At 44.9% G+C, this 19,916-nt stretch overlaps 1 protein-coding gene across 2 annotated transcripts in view; it reads left to right on the plus strand.

The window, feature by feature from the left end:
- Positions 1 to 19,916, plus strand: part of LOC106581501 (glutamate receptor ionotropic, kainate 1) — a 134,671-nt gene that overhangs the window by 38,018 nt on the left and 76,737 nt on the right. For both annotated transcript variants that reach the window (XM_045704105.1, XM_045704106.1), the window contains exons 2-3: positions 11,904 to 12,071; positions 16,375 to 16,469. In XM_045704105.1, coding sequence (XP_045560061.1) covers positions 11,904 to 12,071; positions 16,375 to 16,469 — 263 coding nt within the window. The remainder of the gene's footprint in view (positions 1 to 11,903; positions 12,072 to 16,374; positions 16,470 to 19,916) is intronic.

The raw sequence follows: 19,916 nt of genomic DNA on the forward strand, positions 1-19,916 counted from the left end.
TGTGTGTGTGTGTGTGTGTGTGTGTGTGTGTGTGTGTGTGTGTGTGTGTGTGTGTGTGTGTGTGTGTGTGTGTGTGTGTGTGTGTGTGTGTGTATAATGGTTCGAAACAACAACAACCTCAAAAACAGCATCTTCCTGTAGCTGCAGTACCTGTATTTATATGTAGATATTAGAGAGGACTAGGATTAAGCTGGATTCAATTGGGGAAGAAAGTATTTTGTGGTCATTGTAATTATACAGATTTTATTGATACATTTATCAGTTGTTCTCTCTTGGTGTGGTAGCGTTTCTGTTACAGATGATTGCATCCCAAATAGCCCTATGGGTCTTGGTCAAAAGTAGTGCACTAAATAGGGAATAGGGTCTTGGTCAAAAGTAGTGCACTAAATAGGGAATAGGGTTCTGGTCAAAAGTAGTGCACTAAATAGGGAATAAGGTGCCATTTGGAATGCATTCCCTAGACTTTAGACTTTTGGCATACTAACTATATCCATACTATGACCAATAAGCATACTATATACTCAATTCACGTCACAAATAGTACCGTTAGTATGAGTATTGGAACACAGCTATAGCGTTTACTCTGGAAACCTTGCTGTTACAGATTCTGATGAACCAAGACTCATATGAAAACGCTTCAACAATACACATTTTTAAAGGATGTACTTTTTTTTAAAGGCTATCCTCCTATTTTATACAGAAACTAAATGGAAAATACAGTAGGAAAAGTCAGACCTACTTAAAGCTAGTAACTTTATTTCACTACCTTAGTTTTTTGAAGGAGACCTTGGCCGTGTCCAAATACCCATACTTAAGTCCTAAATAGTAGGTCGTTTGAGTATGCGAAAAATGTTTTGTTTTATATTATATGAAATTTTGCAAAATCAAGTAGACCTATAGTTTAAATGCCAGGATGTCATACTCATATCATGAATCGTTTTTTTTTCACACCCAGGCGTGTTCAACAACAGCTACGCATTCGATGACGCCTTCTCAGTATGGATGAGCAGTATGTTGATATTTGTTGCTTACTGCTTACGTTTTTACTAAACAGTAGGTTTAGGGCTCTGGTCAAAAGCAGTGCATTATGGAATAGAGTGCCATTTGGGACGCATTCGGTGACTGGGGAGCCAGGACAAGGCTTTCTCAGAGAAGCTGAGAGAAGCTGAGTGAGGCTAAGTGAGGCTGAGAGAAGCTGAGAGAAGCTGAGTGAAGCTGAGAGAAGCTGAGTGAAGCTGAGTGAGGCTAAGTGGAGCTGAGAGAAGCTGAGAGAAGCTGAGAGAAGCTGAGTGAAGCTGAGTGAGGCTAAGTGGAGCTGAGAGAAGCTGAGTGAGGCTGAGAGAGGCTGAGAGAAGCTGAGTGAAGCTGAGAGAAGCTGAGAGAAGCTGAGTGAAGCTGAGTGAAGCTGAGAGAAGCTGAGTGAGGCTGAGAGAGGCTGAGTGAGGCTGAGTGAGGCTGAGTGGGGCTGAGAGAAGCTGAGAGAAGCTGAGAGAAGCTGAGTGAAGCTGAGAGAAGCTTAGAGAATCTTAGAGAAGCTGAGTGGAGCTGAGAGAAGCTGAGTGAGGCTGAGAGAAGCTGAGAGAGGCTGAGAGAAGCTGAGTGAGGCGGAGAGAGGCTGAGAGAAGCTGAGTGAAGCTGAGTGAAACTGAGTGAAGCCGAGTGAAGCCGAGAGGAGGCCGAGTGAGGCCGAGAGGGGCCGAGAGAGGCCGAGTGAGGCCGAGAGAAGCCGAGTGAAGCCGAGTGAAGCCGAGAGAAGCCGAGTGAAGCCTAGAGAAGCTGAGTGAAGCTTAGAGAAGCTGAGTGAAGCTTAGAGAAGCTGAGTGAAGCTGAGTGAAGCTTAGAGAAGCTGAGTGAAGCTGAGTGAAGCTGAGAGAAGCTGAGTGAAGCTGAGAGAAGCTGAGTGAAGCTGAGTGAGGCTGAGAGAAGCTGAGTGAAGCTGAGAGAAGCTGAGAGAAGCTGAGTGAAGCTGAGTGAAGCTGAGAGAAGCTGAGAGAAGCTGAGTGAAGCTGAGTGAAGCTGAGAGAAGCTGAGGGAAGCTGAGAGAAGCTGAGTGAAGCTGAGTGAAGCTGAGAGAAGCTGAGAGAAGCTGAGAGAAGCTGAGTGAAGCTGAGTGAAGCTGAGAGAAGCTGAGAGAAGCTGAGAGAAGCTGAGTGAAGCTGAGAGAAGCTGAGAGAAGCTGAGTGAAGCTGAGTGAGGCTGAGAGAAGCTGAGAGAAGCTGAGAGAAGCTGAGTGAAGTTGAGTGAGGCTGAGTGAGGCTGAGAGAAGCTGAGAGAAGCTGAGAGAAGCTGAGTGAAGTTGAGTGAGGCTGAGGGAAGCTGAGAGAAGCTGAGTGTAGCTTCGCTACCTAATAAAAAACCCTGGCTGTTCCCCATCAAAAATCAATCATCATTTTACAAGCAAATCCAGAAAAGATAGTTTTTCATGGAAAGTCCAATGACCCGCTGGTTGCTGCTGTTTCCAGGTGGATTGTAACGATGGACATGTAATCTGCAAACACATGTAGAGGTGTGGAGCTGACATGATGAAATCAGTCTGATGTAAGGATCTAATTATTGAAAGCACTGAGTGTGTCTGAAAATGTACCCTATTCCCTATGTAGTGCACTGGTCAAAGTGGTACACTAAAAAGGGAATATGGTGCCATTTGGGATGAAACAATTGATTTACACCTCTGGAGGTGACAGTAACATGGGAGGCGAATTGTATTTTGGTATTTGGTATTTTATTAGGATCCCCATTAGCTGTTACATAAGCAGCAGCTACTCTTCCTGGGGTCCACACAAAACATGAAACATAATACAGAATGACATAATACAGAACATCAATGGACAAGAACCGCTCAAGGACAGAACTACTGTCATCCATTTTTTTTTGAAGGCACATGTAGCCTACATATCAATGCATACACACAAACTATCTAGGTCCAATAGGGGAGAGGCGTTGTGCCGCCAGGTGTGGCTTTATCTGTTTTTGAAACCAGATTTGCTGTTTATTTGAGGAATATGAGATGGAAGGAAGGTACATGCAATAAGGGCTCTATATAATACTGTACGCTTTCTTGAATTTGTTCTGGATTTGGGGACTGTGAAAAGACCCCTGGTGGGATGTCTGGTGGGATAAGTGTGTGTGTCAGAATTGACTATGCAAACAATTTGGGATTTTCAACACATTAATGGTTCTTATAAAAAGAAGCATGGGAGGTGCCAGTAACATGGGAGGTAACAGTAACATGGGAGGTAACAGTAACATGGAAGTTGACAGTAACATGGGACGTAACAGTAACATGGGAGAAGACAGTAGCATGGGAGATCACAGTAGCATGGGAGGTGTGAGTAACATGGGAGGTGCGGGTAGCATGGGAGGTGAAAGTAGCATGGGAGGTGACAGTAACATGGGAGGTATCAGTAACATGGGAGGTGAAAGTAGCATGGGAGGTGACAGTAGCATCGGAGGTGACAGTAACATGGGAGTTAGGAGTAACATGGGAGGTGTTAGTAACATGGGAGTTTGGAGTAACATGGGAGGTGAGGGTAGCATGGGAGGTACAGGTAGCATGGGAGGTGAAAGTAGCATGGGAGGTCACAGTAACATGGGAGGTAAGAGTAGCATGGGAGGTCCCAGTAGCATGGGAGGTAAAAGTAACATGGGAGGTAAAAGTAACATGGGAGGTAACAGCAGCATTGGAGGTGACAGTAACATGGGAGGTATGGGTAACATGGGAGATGACAGTAGCATGGGAGGAGACAGTAGCATGGGAGGTCACAGTAGCATGGGAGGTGAAAGTAGCATGGGAAGTCACAGTAACATGGGAGGTAAGAGTAGCATGGGAGGTCCCAGTAGCATGGGAGGTCACAGTAGCACAGGAGGTGACAGTAACATGGGAGGTGCCAATAGCATGGGAGGTGACAGTAACATGGGAGGTAACAGTAACATGGGAGGTGACAGTAGCATGGGAGGGAACAGTAGCACAGGAGGTGACAGTAGCATGGGAGGAAAAACTGGCATGGGAGTTGGGAGGTGACAGTAACACTGGCGGTGACAGTAGCACGGGAGGTGAAGTAGGGAGGTGACAGTAGCATGGGAGGTGAGGTAACATGGGAGGTGGGAGTAGCATGGGAGATGCTGGTAACATGGGAGAGAAAAGTAACATGGGAGGTAACAGTAACATGGGAGGTGACAGTAACATGGGAGGCGACATGTAACATGGGTGGTAACAGTAACATGGGAGGTAACACTAACATGGGAGGTGACAGTAACATGGGAGGTGCCAGTAACATGGGAGGCGACAGTAACATGGGAGGCGACAGTAACATGGGAGGTGACAGTAACATGGGAGGTGACAGTAGCATGGGAGGTGACAGTAACATGGGAGGTAACAGTAACATGGGAGGCGACAGTAACATGGGAGGTGACAGTAACATGGGAGGTAACAGTAACATGGGAGGTAACAGTAACATGGGAGATGACAGTAACATGGGAGATTACAGTAACATGGGAGAATTTCAGTAACATTTCAGCTCATACATTTACATTTTTTTTTTTGCTAATTAAGTACTATTCCTAATCTGATCACGTGACCTAATTCCAAGATAGCGTTGAGATGATGTCTATATTATTCAGATATTTGTTTTCTCAGGTCTCATAACACCGCTGTCATATTCTAGTATTTTATTGAACAAAGCACAAGTGTGAGCATGTTCAGGGCTGTCTTTGTGTCTTTGTCTGGCTGGTTGTGAACGTGATCGTCACTGTACTGAATATATCCTACAGCTTTATTTCTGCCTCTATCAGTTATGCTAAGACTGTAGATCCAGATGTTTTAGATCGTTTATGGTGAAAGGAGATCGGTAGAACTCCAGAACGTTCACAGGCATTCTCAACAGAGATTAAGACACTGAGAATTGCATCCCAAGTGACGCCCAATTACCTACACAGATCCTGGTCTAAAGTAGTGCATTATAAAGGGAATAGTGTGCCCTAAAACACAGAGTCTCACTCTAGTCTGGTCCTAATGTTTTACAGAGCATTCTGCTCTTTGAACCCTGGGTGTAACACACTGTTTCCAGCGTGTCAAATGGCACCCTATTCCCTACATACAGTTGGGCACTACTTTTGACCAGAGCCCTATGTCCTGATTGAAAGTAGTGCACTATAAAGGGAATAGGGTGTCATTTGGAATGCAAAAGATATAAAACCCTTTTTTTTTTACCCTGATTTCATGGTATCCAATTGGTAGTTACAGTCTTGTCTCATCGATGCAACTCCCGTACGGACTCAGGAGAGGCGAATGTCGAGAGCCATGCATCCTCCAAAACACAACACAGCCGAGCCTCACTGCTTCTTAACACAATTCCCACTTAACCCGGAAGCCAGCCGCACCAATGTGTCAGAGGAAACACCGTACACAGCGTGCACTGCGCCCAGCTCGCCACAGGAGTCGCTACTGCGCAATTGGATAAGGACATCCCTGCCAGCCAAACCCTCCCCTAACCAGGATGACACTGGGCCAATTGTGCGCCGCCCAATGGGTCTCCCGGTCGGCTGCGACAGAGCCTGGACTCGAACCCAGAATCTCTAGTGGCACAGCTAGCACTGCGATGCAGTGTCTTAGACCACTGTGCCACTCGGGGGCCTAAATGGCTCTTGTTGAACGGCTCTTGCTCTGGCTGTGGCTGACTGTGGCTGTGGCTGGTTGTGGCTGGTGGTGGCTGGTTGTGGCTGGTTGTGGTTGTGGCTGGTTGTGGCTGGTTGTGGCTGGTTGTGACTGTGGCTGGCTGTGGCTGGTTGTGGCTGTGGCTGGTTGTGGCTGGTTGTGGTTGTGGCTGGTTGTGGCTGGTTGTGGCTGGTTGTGGCTGGTTGTGGTTGTGGCTGGTTGTGGCTGGTTGTGGCTGGTTGTGGCTGTGGCTGGCTGTGGCTGGTTGTGGCTGGTTGTGGCTGTGGCTGGTTGTGACTTTGGCTGGCTGTGGCTGTGGCTGGAAGTGGCTGTGGCTGGCTGTGGCTGTGGCTGGCTGTGGCTGGCTGTGGCTGTGGCTGGCTGTGGCTGTGGCTGGTTGTGACTTTGGCTGGTTGTGGCTGGTTGTGGCTGGTTGTGGCTGTGGCTGTGGCTGTGGTTGTGGCTGGTTGTGGCTGTGGCTGTGGCTGTGGCTGTGGCTGGTTGTGGCTGTGGCTGGTTGTGGCTGGTTGTGGCTGGTTGTGGCTGGTTGTGGCTGTGGCTGGTTGTGGCTGGTTGTGGCTGTTTGTGGCTGGTTGTGGCTGGCTGTGGCTGGCTGTGGCTGGCTGTGGCTGGTTGTGGCTGTGGCTGTGGCTGTGGCTGTGGCTGTGGCTGGCTGTGGCTGGTTGTGGCTGTGGCTGTGGCTGTGGCTGGCTGTGGCTGGTTGTGGCTGTGGCTGTGGCTGTGGCTGGTTGTGGCTGGTTGTGGTTGTGGCTGTGGCTGGTTGTGGCTGGTTGTGGCTGGTTGTGGCTGGTTGTGGCTGTGGCTGGCTGTGGCTGGTTGTGGCTGGCTGTGGCTGGCTGTGGCTGGTTGTGGCTGGTTGTGGTTGTGGCTGGATGTGGCTGGTTGTGGCTGGTTGTGGCTGGTTGTGGCTGGTTGTGGCTGGTTGTGGCTGGTTGTGGTTGTGGCTGTGGCTGTGGCTGTGGCTGGTTGTGGCTGTGGCTGTGGCTGTGGCTGTGGCTGGCTGTGGTTGTGGCTGGCTGTGGCTGGCTGTGGCTGGTTGTGGCTGTGGCTGTGGCTGGTTGTGGCTGGCTGTGGCTGGTTGTGGCTGGTTGTGGCTGGTTGTGGTTGTGGCTGTGGCTGTGGCTGGTTGTGGCTGTGGCTGTGGTTGTGGCTGGCTGTGGCTGTGGCTGTGGCTGGCTGTGGCTGTGGCTGTGGCTGGCTGTGGCTGGCTGTGGCTGTGGCTGGTTGTGGCTGGCTGTGGCTGGCTGTGGCTGGTTGTGGCTGTGGCTGTGGCTGGTTGTGGCTGGCAGTGGCTGGCTGTGGCTGTGGCGTGCTACTGTCTAGTGCCTTATTTTTCTGCTGGAGCACCCACAACATAACCTCCATCAACCCCTAAACCCTTTCACTCACCCCCCCTTCGCTTCCCCCTTCCTGTCCCCATGCCTTCCACCAACCTGGCAGTATTCAGACCAGAAATGAGTGAGTTTAATTTAAATAAAACCCTGACAGGTTCTGGTCTCAGCTCATTTTCACAACCATTTGTTATGGTTTTATTTCCATCTCCTCTCCTCTCCTCTCCTCTCCTCTCCTCTCCTCTCCTCTCCTCTCCTCTCCTCTCCTCTCCTCTCCTCTCCTCTCCTCTCCTCTCCTCTCCTCTCCTCTCCTCTCCTCTCCTCTCCTCTCCTCTCCTTTACAAATCTATCAATGGTACCAGCTGCAGCAGGACTCTTTGGCATGAGTTCTCTCATTTTATACACAGTCAGAAGGTCACATGACACCGTCTCCAAAGTGAGAGGGGAAAACTAAACACAGTTGCACATGTATCTACATTCAGTTGTACAATCAGTTTCTATAGTAACACCAAAGTCCCCAATACAGTGCTGTTATAGCTCATATTCAGCAATGATTGGCCGTTGATGCGCTGTATATACAAAAGTATTTGGACACCCCTTCAAATTAGTGGATTCAGCGATTTCAGCCACACCCGTTGCTGACAGATGTATAAAATTGATCACACAGCCACGCAATCTCCATAGACAAACATTGGCAGTAGAATGGCCGTACTGAAGAGCTCAGTGACTTTCAACGCGGCACCGTCACAGGATGCCACATTTCCAACAAGTCAGTTTGTCAAATTTCTGCCCTGCTAGAGCTGCTCCGGTCAACTGTAAGTGCTGTTACTGTGAAGTGGAAAAGTCTAGGAGCAACAACGGCACAACCGCTTAATGGTAGGCCACACAAAGCTCACAGAACGAGTGCTGAAGTGCGAATAGTCTGTCCTCAGTTGTAACACTCACTACCGAGTTCCAAACTGCCTCTGGAAGCAACGTCAGCACAAGAACTGTTCGTCTGGAGCTTCATGAAATGGGTTTCCATGGCCGAGCAGTCGCACACAAGCCTAAGATCACCATGCGCAGTGCCAAGCGTCCGCTGGAGTGGTGTAAAGCTCAACGCCATTGGACTCTGGAGCGGTGTAAACACGTTCTCTGGAGTGATGAATTACGCTTTACCATCTGGCAGTCCAACGGACGAGTCTGGGTTTGGCAGATGCCAGGAGATCGCTACCTGCCCTAATGCATAGTGCCAACTGTAAAGTTTGGTGGAGGAGGAATAATGGTCTGGGACTGTTTTTCATGGTTGGGGCTCCTTAGTTCCAGTGAAGGGAAATCGTAACGCTACAGCATACAATGACATTCTACACGATTCTGTGCTTCCAACTTTGGCAACAGTTTGGGGAAGGCCCTTTCCTGTTTCAGCATGACAATGACCCCCATGCACAAAGCGAGGTCCATACAGAAATGGTTTGTCGAGGTCGATGTGGAAGAACTTGACTGGCCTGAACAGAGCCCTGACCTTAAACCCATCGAACACCTATATTTCCAATATAGTGCACTACTTTTGACCAAACCTTTATGGGGGCACACTGCTAGCCCGTACGTAATTGTGTTTAAAGGAACTTTGGGCCTTGGTAGTGCACTATAAAGGCAATAGAGTGCCATTTGGAACGAATCCAAAGAGAGGAAACAGTTGTTGTGTTTGAACTCAGCCTCCCATGCCCTCCCTCCCTCTCTTTCTTTCTGTCTGTGTTGGCATGCTAAGCACTAAGCAGACCCACTGATCCTTCAATCTCTCTCTCTCTCTCTCTCTCTCTCTCTCTCTCTCTCTCTCTCTCTCTCTCTCTCTCTCTCTCTCTCTCTCTCTCTCTCTCTCTCTCTCTCTCTCTCCCTCTCTCTCAATTTATCTGGGTTAGAAGTGAAGGAGTAGGATAATTCAGGATATTGGGTTAGGAGTGAAGGAGTAGGATAATTCAGGATATTGGGTTAGAAGTGAAGGAGTAGGATAATTCAGGGTATTGGGTTAGGAGTGAAGGAGTAGGATAATTCAGGGTATTGGGTTAGAAGTGAAGGAGTAGGATAATTCCGGGTATTGGGTTAGAAGTGAAGGAGTAGGATAATTCAGGGTATTGGGTTAGAAGTGAAGGAGTAGGATAATTCAGGGTATTGGGTTAGAAGTGAAGGAGTAGGATAATTCAGGGTATTGGGTTAGAAGTGAAGGAGTAGGATAATTCAGGGTATTGGGTTAGAGTAGATCATTACTTTATATTGAGCTGACTGTTGGAGAATTAAGGATGTTAATGGAGGAAGAGTTCTGAATGTCACAATAATTGTTTGTTTGTTGTTTGGCATCGTGATTGTTTACCTCCATCTGTGTTACACTCCTCCTGCTTATCAAACCATTAGTCCTCCATCTGTGGTTCACTCCTCCTGCTTATCAAACCATTAGTCCTCCATCTGTGGTTCACTCCTCCTGCTTATCAAACCATTAGTCCTCCATCTGTGGTACACTCCTCCTGCTTATCAAACCATTAGTCCTCCATCTGTGGTTCACTCCCTCTTATCAAACCATTAGTCCTCCATCTGTGGTACACTCCTCCTGCTTATCAAACCATTAGTCCTCCATCTGTGGTACACTCCTCCTGCTTATCAAACCATTAGTCCTCCATCTGTGGTACACTCCTCCTGCTTATCAAACCATTAGTCCTCCATCTGTGGTTCACTCCTCCTGCTTATCATACCATTAGTCCTCCATCTGTTGTACACTCCTCCTGCTTATCAAACCATTAGTCCTCCATCTGTTGTTCACTCCCTCTTATCAAACCATTAGTCCTCCATCTGTGGTACACTCCTCCTGCTTATCAAACCATTAGTCCTCCATCTGTTGTTCACTCCTCCTGCTTATCAAACCATTAGTCCTCCATCTGTTGTTCACTCCCTCTTATCTTACCATTAGTCCTCCATCTGTTGTTCACTCCTCCTGCTTATCAAACCATTAGTCCTCCATCTGTGGTACACTCCTCCTGCTTATCAAACCATTAGTCCTCCATCTGTTGTTCACTCCCTCTTATCTTACCATTAGTCCTCCATCTGTTGTTCACTCCTCCTGCTTATCAAACCATTAGTCCTCCATCTGTTGTTCACTCCCTCTTATCAAACCATTAGTCCTCCATCTGTTGTTCACTCCCTCTTATCAAACCATTAGTCCTCCATCTGTGGTACACTCCTCCTGCTTATCAAACCATTAGTCCTCCATCTGTGGTTCACTCCCTCTTATCAAACCATTAGTCCTCCATCTGTGGTACACTCCTCCTGCTTATCAAACCATTAGTCCTCCATCTGTGGTACACTCCTCCTGCTTATCAAACCATTAGTCCTCCATCTGTGGTTCACTCCTCCTGCTTATCAAACCATTAGTCCTCCATCTGTGTTACACTCCTCCTGCTTATCAAACCATTAGTCCTCCATCTGTGGTTCACTCCTCCTGCTTATCAAACCATTAGTCCTCCATCTGTGGTACACTCCTCCTGCTTATCAAACCATTAGTCCTCCATCTGTGGTACACTCCTCCTGCTTATCAAACCATTAGTCCTCCATCTGTTGTTCACTCCCTCTTATCAAACCATTAGTCCTCCATCTGTGTTTCACTCCTCCTGCTTATCAAACCATTAGTCCTCCATCTGTGGTACACTCCCTCTTATCAAACCATTAGTCCTCCATCTGTGGTACACTCCTCCTGCTTATCAAACCATTAGTCCTCCATCTGTGGTACACTCCTCCTGCTTATCAAACCATTAGTCCTCCATCTGTGGTACACTCCTCCTGCTTATCAAACCATTAGTCCTCCATCTGTGGTACACTCCCCTGCTTATCAAACCATTAGTCCTCCATCTGTGGTACACTCCTCCTGCTTATCAAACCATTAGTCCTCCATCTGTGGTTCACTCCCTCTTATCAAACCATTAGTCCTCCATCTGTGGTACACTCCTCCTGCTTATCAAACCATTAGTCCTCCATCTGTGGTACAGTCCTCCTGCTTATCAAACCATTAGTCCTCCATCTGTTGTTCACTCCCTCTTATCAAAGCATTAGTCCTCCATCTGTGGTACACTCCTCCTGCTTATCAAACCATTAGTCCTCCATCTGTGTTTCACTCCCTCTTATCAAACCATTAGTCCTCCATCTGTTGTTCACTCCCTCTTATCAAACCATTAGTCCTCCATCTGTGGTACACTCCTCCTGCTTATCAAACCATTAGTCCTCCATCTGTGTTTCACTCCCTCTTATCAAACCATTAGTCCTCCATCTGTTGTTCACTCCCTCTTATCTTACCATTAGTCATAGCCAGCAGCATACCACCCTGCATCCCACTGCTGGCTTGCTTCTGAAGCTAAGCAGGGTTGGTCCTGGTCGGTCCCTGGATGGGAGACCAGATGCTGCTGGAAGTGGTGTTGGAGGGTCAGAAGGAGGCTTCTTTTCCTCTGGTCTAAAATGTTTCCCTAATTGCCCTGTGTAGGTTTCTACCTTTTCAGATGGGACGTTAAATGTCTGTTCTCACTCTCTGTGGTCATTAAAGATCCCATGGCACTTATCGTAAGAGTAGGGGTTTTAACCCCGGTATCCTGGCTAAATTCCCAATCTGGCCCTCATACCATCACGGTTCTCCTAATCATCCCCAGCTTACAATTGGCTCATTCATCTCCCCTGGAACTATTCCATAGGTCATTCAGTGGCACTGTGTGATGAAACGACACATTACACAACTTTAGGTTGGAGAAAGGCATAAGGGAATGATAGTGACGGATAATGATACAAAATAATGCGTACTACTCATTCTTCTTCTTCTTCTTCTGCTTCTGTAATAATGATATATTTTTCACCCCTCCCTGTCTCTCTCTTCTCTGCTGTTTCTCCAGGGGGTATCTTTGAGACCCTTGAGAATGAGCCCATTAGTGTGGAGGAGCTGGCCTTTAAATTTGCTGCGACAAACATTAACAGGAACCGGACCTTAATGCCCAACACCACCCTGACCTACGACATCCAGAGAATAAACCTCTTCGACAGCTTCGAAGCCTCCAGAAGAGGTAAGGATGGTTCTTATTTGGATTTTTACATTGTCAATTGTTTTATACCGAGTGGCACCTTATTTCCCATAGGCCCTGGTCAAATCTCTATCTGTATCCCCGTAGGGCCCTGGTCAAATCTCTATCTGTATCCCCGTAGGGCCCTGGTCAAATCTCTGTCTGTATCCTCATAGGGCCCTGGTCAAATCTCTGTCTGTATCCCCGTAGGGCCCTGGTCCCTGGTCAAATCTCTATCTGTATCCCCATAGGGCCCTGGTCAAATCTCTATCTGTATCCCCGTAGGGCCCTGGTCAAATCTCTATCTGTATCCCCATAGGGCCCTGGTCAAATCTCTGTCTGTATCCCCGTAGGGCCCTGGTCAAATCTCTATCTGTATCCCCATAGGGCCCTGGTCAAATCTCTGTCTGTATCCCCGTAGGGCCCTGGTCAAATCTCTATCTGTATCCCCGTAGGGCCCTGGTCAAATCTCTGTCTGTATCCCCCTAGGGCCCTGGTCAAATCTCTGTCTGTATCCCCGTAGGGCCCTGGTCAAAAGTAATGCACTATATGCAGTAACTTCAGAAAGTATTCACACCCTTTACTTATTCCACATTTTGTTGTGTTACAAATTGGGATAGAAATGTATTTAATTGTAATTTTTTGTCAACGATATTCATAAAATAGTCTGTAATGTGAAAGTGGAAGAAAGATTGTAACATTTGTAAAAAGTCATGAAAAATAAAGCAGTAATGTACAGTGGAAGTGGGAAGTTTACATACACTTAGGTTGGGGTCATTAAAACTCATTTTTCAACCACTCCACAAATTTCTTGTTAACAAACTATAGCTTTCGCAAGTCAGTTAGGACATCTACTTTGTGCATGACACAAGTCATTTTTCCAACAATTGTTTACAGACAGATTATTTCACTTATAATTCACTGTATCAAAATTCCAGTGGGTCAGAAGTTTACATACACTAAGCTGACTGTGTCTTTAAACAGCTTGGAAAATTACAAAAAATTATGTCATGGCTTTAGAAGCTTCTGATAGGCTAATTGAAATAATTTGAGTCAATTGGAGGTGTACCTGTGGATGTATTTCAACGCCTACCTTCAAACTCAGTGCCTCTTTGCTTGACATCATGGGAAAATCTAAAGAAATAAGCCCCAAAAAATTGTAGACCTCCACAAGTCTGGTTCATCCTTGGGAGCAATTTCCAAATGCCTGAAGGTACCATGTTCATCTGTAAAAACAATAGTACGCAAGTATAAACACCATGGGACCACGCAGCCGTCATACAGCTCAGGAAGGATACACATTCTGTCTCCTAGAGATGAACGTACTTTGGTTCGAAAAGTGCAAATCAATCCCAGAACAACAGCAAAAGACCTTGTGAAGATGCTGGAGGAAACAGGTACAAAAGTATCTATATCCACAGTAAAATGAGTCCTATATAGACATAACCTGAAAGGTCGCTCAGCAAGGAAGAAGCCACTGCTCCAAAACCGTCATAATAAAAGCCAGACTACGGTTTGCAACTTCACATGGGGACAAAGATCAAAACAAAAATAGAACTGTTTGGCCATAATGACCATCGTTATGTTTGGAGGGAAAAGGGGGAGGCTTGCAAGCCGAAGAACACCATCCCGAACAGTGAAGCACGGGGGTGGCAGCATCATGTTGTGGGGGTGCTTTGCTGCAGGAGGGACTGGTGCACTTCACAAAATAGATGGCATCATGAGGTAGGAAAATTATGTGGATATATTGAAGCAACATTTCAAGACATCAGTCAGGAAGTTAAATCTTGGTCGCAAATGGGTCTTCCAAATGGACAATGACCCCAAGCATACTTTCAAAGTTGTGGCAAAATGGCTTAAGGACAACAAAGTCAAGGTATTGGAGTGGCCATCACAAAGCCTTGACCTCAATCCCATAGGAAATTTGTGGGAAGAACTGAAAAATCGTGTGCGAGCAAGGAGGCCTACAAACCTGACTCAGTTACACCAGCTCTGTCAGGGGGAATGGGCCAAAATTCACCCAACTTATTGTGGGAAGCTTGTGGAAGGCTACCCAAAACGTTTGACCCAAGTTAAACAATTTAAAGGTAATGCTACCAAATACTAATTGAGTGTATGTAAACTTCTGACCCACTGGGAATGTGATGAAAAAAATTTAATCTAAAATAAATCATTCTCTCTACTATTATTCTGACATTTCACAATCTTAAAATAAAGTGGTGATCCTAACTGACCTAAGACAGGGAAGTTTTTACTAGGATTACATGTCAGGAATTGTGAAAAACTGGGTTTAAATGTATTTTGTGTATGTAAACTTCCGACTTCAACAGTATCTTGATTAGATAAGTATTCAGCCCCCTGACTCAATACATGTTAGAATCACCTTTGGCAGTCAATACAGCTGTGTGTCTTTCTGGGTTAGTCTCTAAAAGCTTTCCACACCTGGATTGTGCAATATTTGCACATTATCCTTCAAGCTCTGTCAAATTGGTTGTTGATCAATCAATCAATCAATCCAATTTATTTATAAAGCCCATCTTACAACAGCTGATGTCACAAAGTGCTGTACAGAAACCCAGCCTAAAACCCCAAACAGCAAACAATGCAGGTGTAGAAGCACGGTGGCTAGGAAAAACTCCCTAGAAAGGCCAGAACCTAGGAAGAAACCTAGAGAGGAACCAGGCTATGAGGGGTGGCCAGTCCTCTTCTGGCTGTGCCGGGTGGAGATTATAACAGAACATGGCCAAGATGTTCAAATGTTCATAGGTGACCAGCAGGGTCAAATAATAATAATCACAGTTGTCGAGGGTGCAACAGGTCAGCACCTGATCATTGCTAGAACACCATTGTCAGGTCTTACCATCGATTTTCAAGTAGATTTAAATCAAAACTGTCACTCGGCCATTCAGGAACATTCACTGTCTTCTTGGTAAGCAACTCCAGTGTATATTTGGCCTTGTGTTTTAGGTTATTGTCCTGCTGAAAGGGGAATTCATCTCCCATTGTCTGGTGGAAAGCAGACAGAACCAGGTTTTCCTCTAGGATTTTGCCTGCGCTTAGCTTCATTCTGTTGCTTTTTATCCTGAAAAACTCCTCAGTCCTTAATGATTTCAAGCATTCCCATAACATGATGCAGCCACCACTATGTTTGAACATATGGAGAGTGGTACTCAGTAGTGTGTTGTATTGGATTTGCCCCAAACATAACACTTTCGAATTCAGGACAAAAGGTAATTGCTTTGCCACATTTTTTGCAGTATTACTTTAGTGCCTTGTTTGCAAACAGGATGCATGTTTTGGAATATTTTTATTCTGTACAGGCTTCCTTTTTTCACTCTGTCAGCTTAGTATTGTTGAGTGACTACAATGTTGTTGATCCATCCTCAGTTGTCTCCCATCAAAGCCATTAAATTCTGTAACTGTTTTAAAATTACAATTGGTCTCATGGTGAAATCCCTGAGCGGTTTCCTTCTTCTCAGGAACATTCAATATAGTCTTGGTAAACAACTCCAGTGTATATTTGGTCTTGTGTTCTAGGTTATTGACCTGTTGAAAGGGGAATTTGTCTCCCAGTGCCTGTTGGAAAGCCTGTGCTTAGCTCTATCACAACCACTAAACTCTGCAACTGTTTTACAGTCACCATTGGCCTCATGGTGAAATCCCTGACCGGTTTCCTTCCTCTCCGGCAACTGAGTTAGGAAGGACGCCGGTATCTTTGTAGTGACTGGGTGTATTGATACACCATCCAAAGTGTAATTAATAACTTCACCATGCTCAAAGGAATATTCAATGTTTTGAAATGTATTTTTCATCTACCAATAGGTGCCCATCTTTGCGAGGCATTGGAAAATCTCCCTGGTCTTTGTTGTTGAATCTGTGTTTGAAATGCACTGCTCGACTGAGGAAGCTTATAGATAATTGTATGTGTGGGGTACAGAGATGAGGATGTCATTCAAAAAAATAATGTTTATTGCACAGACTGACGCCATGCAACTTATTATGTGACTTGTTTTAAGCTAATTTCTACTCCTGATCTTATTTAGGGGTTGAATACTTAACAAGACATTTCAACTTTTTTTGTTGCTTTTATTAATAAAAAAAAAAAAGGAAAAACAATTCCACTTTGCCATCATTGGGCATTGTGTGTTTGCCAGTGAATGAAAATCTAAATTTTATCCATTTAAAATTCAGGCTGTAAAACAATAAAATGTGGAAAAAGTCAAGGGGTGTGAATACTTTCTGAAGGTAATATGGAGCCATTTGAGATGCAGAAAATAACAGTCCCTCTCTACTGTCCCTCTCCCAGCCTGTGACCAGTTGGCTCTGGGTGTCGGGGCGGTGTTTGGTCCTTCTCACAGCTCCTCCGTCAGTGCTGTCCAGTCCATCTGCAATGCTCTGGAGGTGAGACACTATCACATACAGTGGTTCCTCCTTTAAAAGTTACGAGTTTCCACACAGCGAGACATGGAGGTACCCAGCGTCACAGCTTCATTGCGCCAGACTACCACAAGGGGGAGTTAGAGCACTCATTATGCATTTGAGTCCCAAGGTTTTTATATGACCAATCATATCGAGTGGTTCCAAATGATGACAAATGATGAATTTGACGCGAGCCACCCGTCCCTGGTGACTTTCTTCAGCAAAGATGGCTGACAAAACATTATGGTGGAAGCTAATTTAAGTAATTATAACGTCATAACGAGTCAAGCAAAAAATTTACAATTGAGAGGAATATGTTAGTTAACGTAGAGACAAACAATTGTGCATATGTTTTGGTCATAAAGTTAATTTACAAAATTCGCATTTAGCAAATTTTTTTTCCAGTCTTATCCAAAACCAGGTGTATCAAACTCCATTCTTTGAATGACGCTGTGTCTGCATGTATGTATTACAATTATACACTTCAACAGTGTTTACCACTCCTGCTCCTGGGACATCAATGATTACACATTGTAACTATGCAATAGACTGGAAACATGATTGAAGTAAAGGCTGATTTGTAATTCATACAGACAGAATAAAAAACAGTACATCCTGCCAGAACACCCACAAGCGAGCCACTGGAGAATGACACATGTAAGAGAGCAGGAACGAGATGGGAGCAACAATCCAGGCTATTTGCTCTGAGACAGGCATAATAATATAATGAAACAAGCAGGGAGCAGACTTTCGAACCCTCAACATTCTAGCCCAAAGTCCAGCACGCTATCGACAGTGCCCAAATGTATTAATTTGGGGTTGGCGCCGATTGTGGCTAAAAACACTTTATCAATTGTAATCTTTAACGTGGAAAGGGGAAAAGGTTTATTAGGTTTTCACAAGCGTAGCAGGATGGGTTACTAGCTGAAAAATAACATTTACTAAAGAATCCCCAACTTGCAACAAATAATTTGTATCTATCTATCCACATCTACCTACACACGTATCTACCTACACATGGTTAATGTTCTGAAAACAAAAAAATATATATACAGTTGAAGTCAGAAGTTTACATACACCTTAGCCAAATACATTTAAACTCAGTTTTTCACAATTCTTGACACTTAATCCTAGTACAAATTCCCTTGTCTTAGGATCACCACTTTATTTTAAGAATGAGAAAATGTCAGAATAATAGTAGAGAGAATGATTTATTTCAGCTTTTGTTGCTTTCATCACATTCCCAGTGGGTCAGAAGTTTACATACACTCAATTAGTATTTTGTAGCACTGCCTTTAAATTGTTTAACTTGGGTCAAACGTTTTGGGTAGCCTTCCACAAGCCCAATTAGCTGGGTGAATTTTGGCCCATTCCCCCTGACAGAGCTGGTGTAACTGAGTCAGGTTTATAGGCCTCCTTGCTCGCACACGCTTTTTCAGTTCTGCCCACATATTTCCTATGGGATTGAGGTCAGGGCTTTGTGATGGCCAATCCAATACCTTGACTTTGTTGTCCTTAAGCCATTTTGCCACAACTTTGGAAGTATGATTGGGGTCATTGTCCATTTAGAAGACCCATTTGCGACCAAGCTTTAACTTCCTGACTGATGCCTTGAGTTGTTGCTTCAATATATCCACATCATTTTCCTCCCTCATGATGCAATCTATTTTGTGAAGTGCACCAGTCCCTCCTGCAGCAAAGCACCCCCACAACATGATGCTGCCACCCCCGTGCTTCACTGTTCGGGATGGTGTTCTTTGGCTTCCAAGCCTCCCCCTTTTTCCTTCTAACATAACGATGGTCATTATGGTCAAACAGTTCTATTTTTGTTTCATCAGACCAGAGGACATTTCTCCAAAAAGTACGATCTTTGTCCCCATGTGAAGTTGCAAACCGTAGTCTGGCTTTTTTATTGCGGTTTTGGAGCAGTGGCTTCTTCCTTGCTGAGCGGCCTTTCCGGTTATGTCGATATAGGACTTGTTTTACTGTGGATATAGATACTTTTGTACCTGTTTCCTCCAGCATCTTCTCAAGGTCCTTTGCTGTTGATCTGGGATTGATTTGCATTTTTCGCACCAAAGTACGTTAATCTCTAGGAGACAGAACGCGTCTCCTTCCTGAGCGGTGTGATGGCTGCGTGGTCCCATGGTGTTTATACTTGCATACTATTGTTTGTACAGATGAACATGGTACCTTCAGGAATTTGGAAATTGCTCCCAAGGATGAACCAGACTTGTGGAGGTCAAAAATTTATTTTCTGAGGTCTTGGCAGATTTTTGGGGGGGATTTTCCCATGATGTCAAGCAGAGAGGCACTGAGTTTCAAGGTAGGCGTTGAAATACATCCACACGTATACCTCCAGTTGACTTCAGCAGGCGCAGGAATGCGTAATATATATTTTTCATTTCACCAAATTTAAGGCGTGGCGTGTGAAGGCACGGGGACGAAGACCAAAGAAACACGTAACAAAACACAGGGTAGAAACCCAAACAAAAGAGCGAGGAATACCTCAAATAAATTTACACATGTGCACAATGATTAACACACGGGACGAGACCCGTAATCATCTGCGCAATTCACAAGGGCATGAAAGCTAAAACACACTACACAGGTACTCACACGCACCAAGGGACGTAGTAACAATAATCGACCGCCCAATGGAAACCAATGGGCACATATTTATAAATACAATCAATCAGTGGAAATAGGGGCCAGGTGTGCGCAAATAAAAATTCCAGAGGGATTCGAGAAAATATATATATATTGGTCATGGCTCGCGTCATCTCAGTGCAAGAGCCTTTATTACAGTCCCTGGTTCGAATTCAGGTTGTATCACATCCGACCGTGATTGGGAGTGCCTAGTAAGAACAAATTCCTAGTCCTAACTTGTCTAGTTAAATAAAGGTTACACTAAGAGCATATCATTTCTGCACTCTAATATTCTAATTATTGTCTAACCAATACTCAAACGGCGATTAAATGAAAATAAAAATCTTATTGATTTATCAAGACCAGTCCCCATGCTTACCTCAGAGCAGCGTGAAACGATGCTAAAATAGTTGTAGGCTTTTGCTTCTAACTTCAATATGCTCTTTAAATAAATAAGACCTACACCATTTTTAACAGCACATTACTCAACACCAGTGAGACTCATTTCTCCTATGGTAGGCCTACAGTTTATATCGAAAAGAAGAAAATAATTAAATGACATGACTCTCCACCAGTAATTACATTAAGAGGATTGGTGGACTCTATATTAATATCTAAGGTGCATTTTCCGTTAGGATCTGAGAGAATATCTGAGAATATCTAAGGGGCTTTTATACAATTCTAAATTAATTAATAATAATAATCACATTGTTTAAAAAGTAATGATATTTTGGAGATTCAGTTTTCATTTAACCTAGAGTGAGCGATAAATAGGCAATT

Source organism: Salmo salar, chromosome ssa20, assembly GCF_905237065.1.
Source record: "Salmo salar chromosome ssa20, Ssal_v3.1, whole genome shotgun sequence".
NCBI lineage: Eukaryota > Metazoa > Chordata > Actinopteri > Salmoniformes > Salmonidae > Salmo > Salmo salar.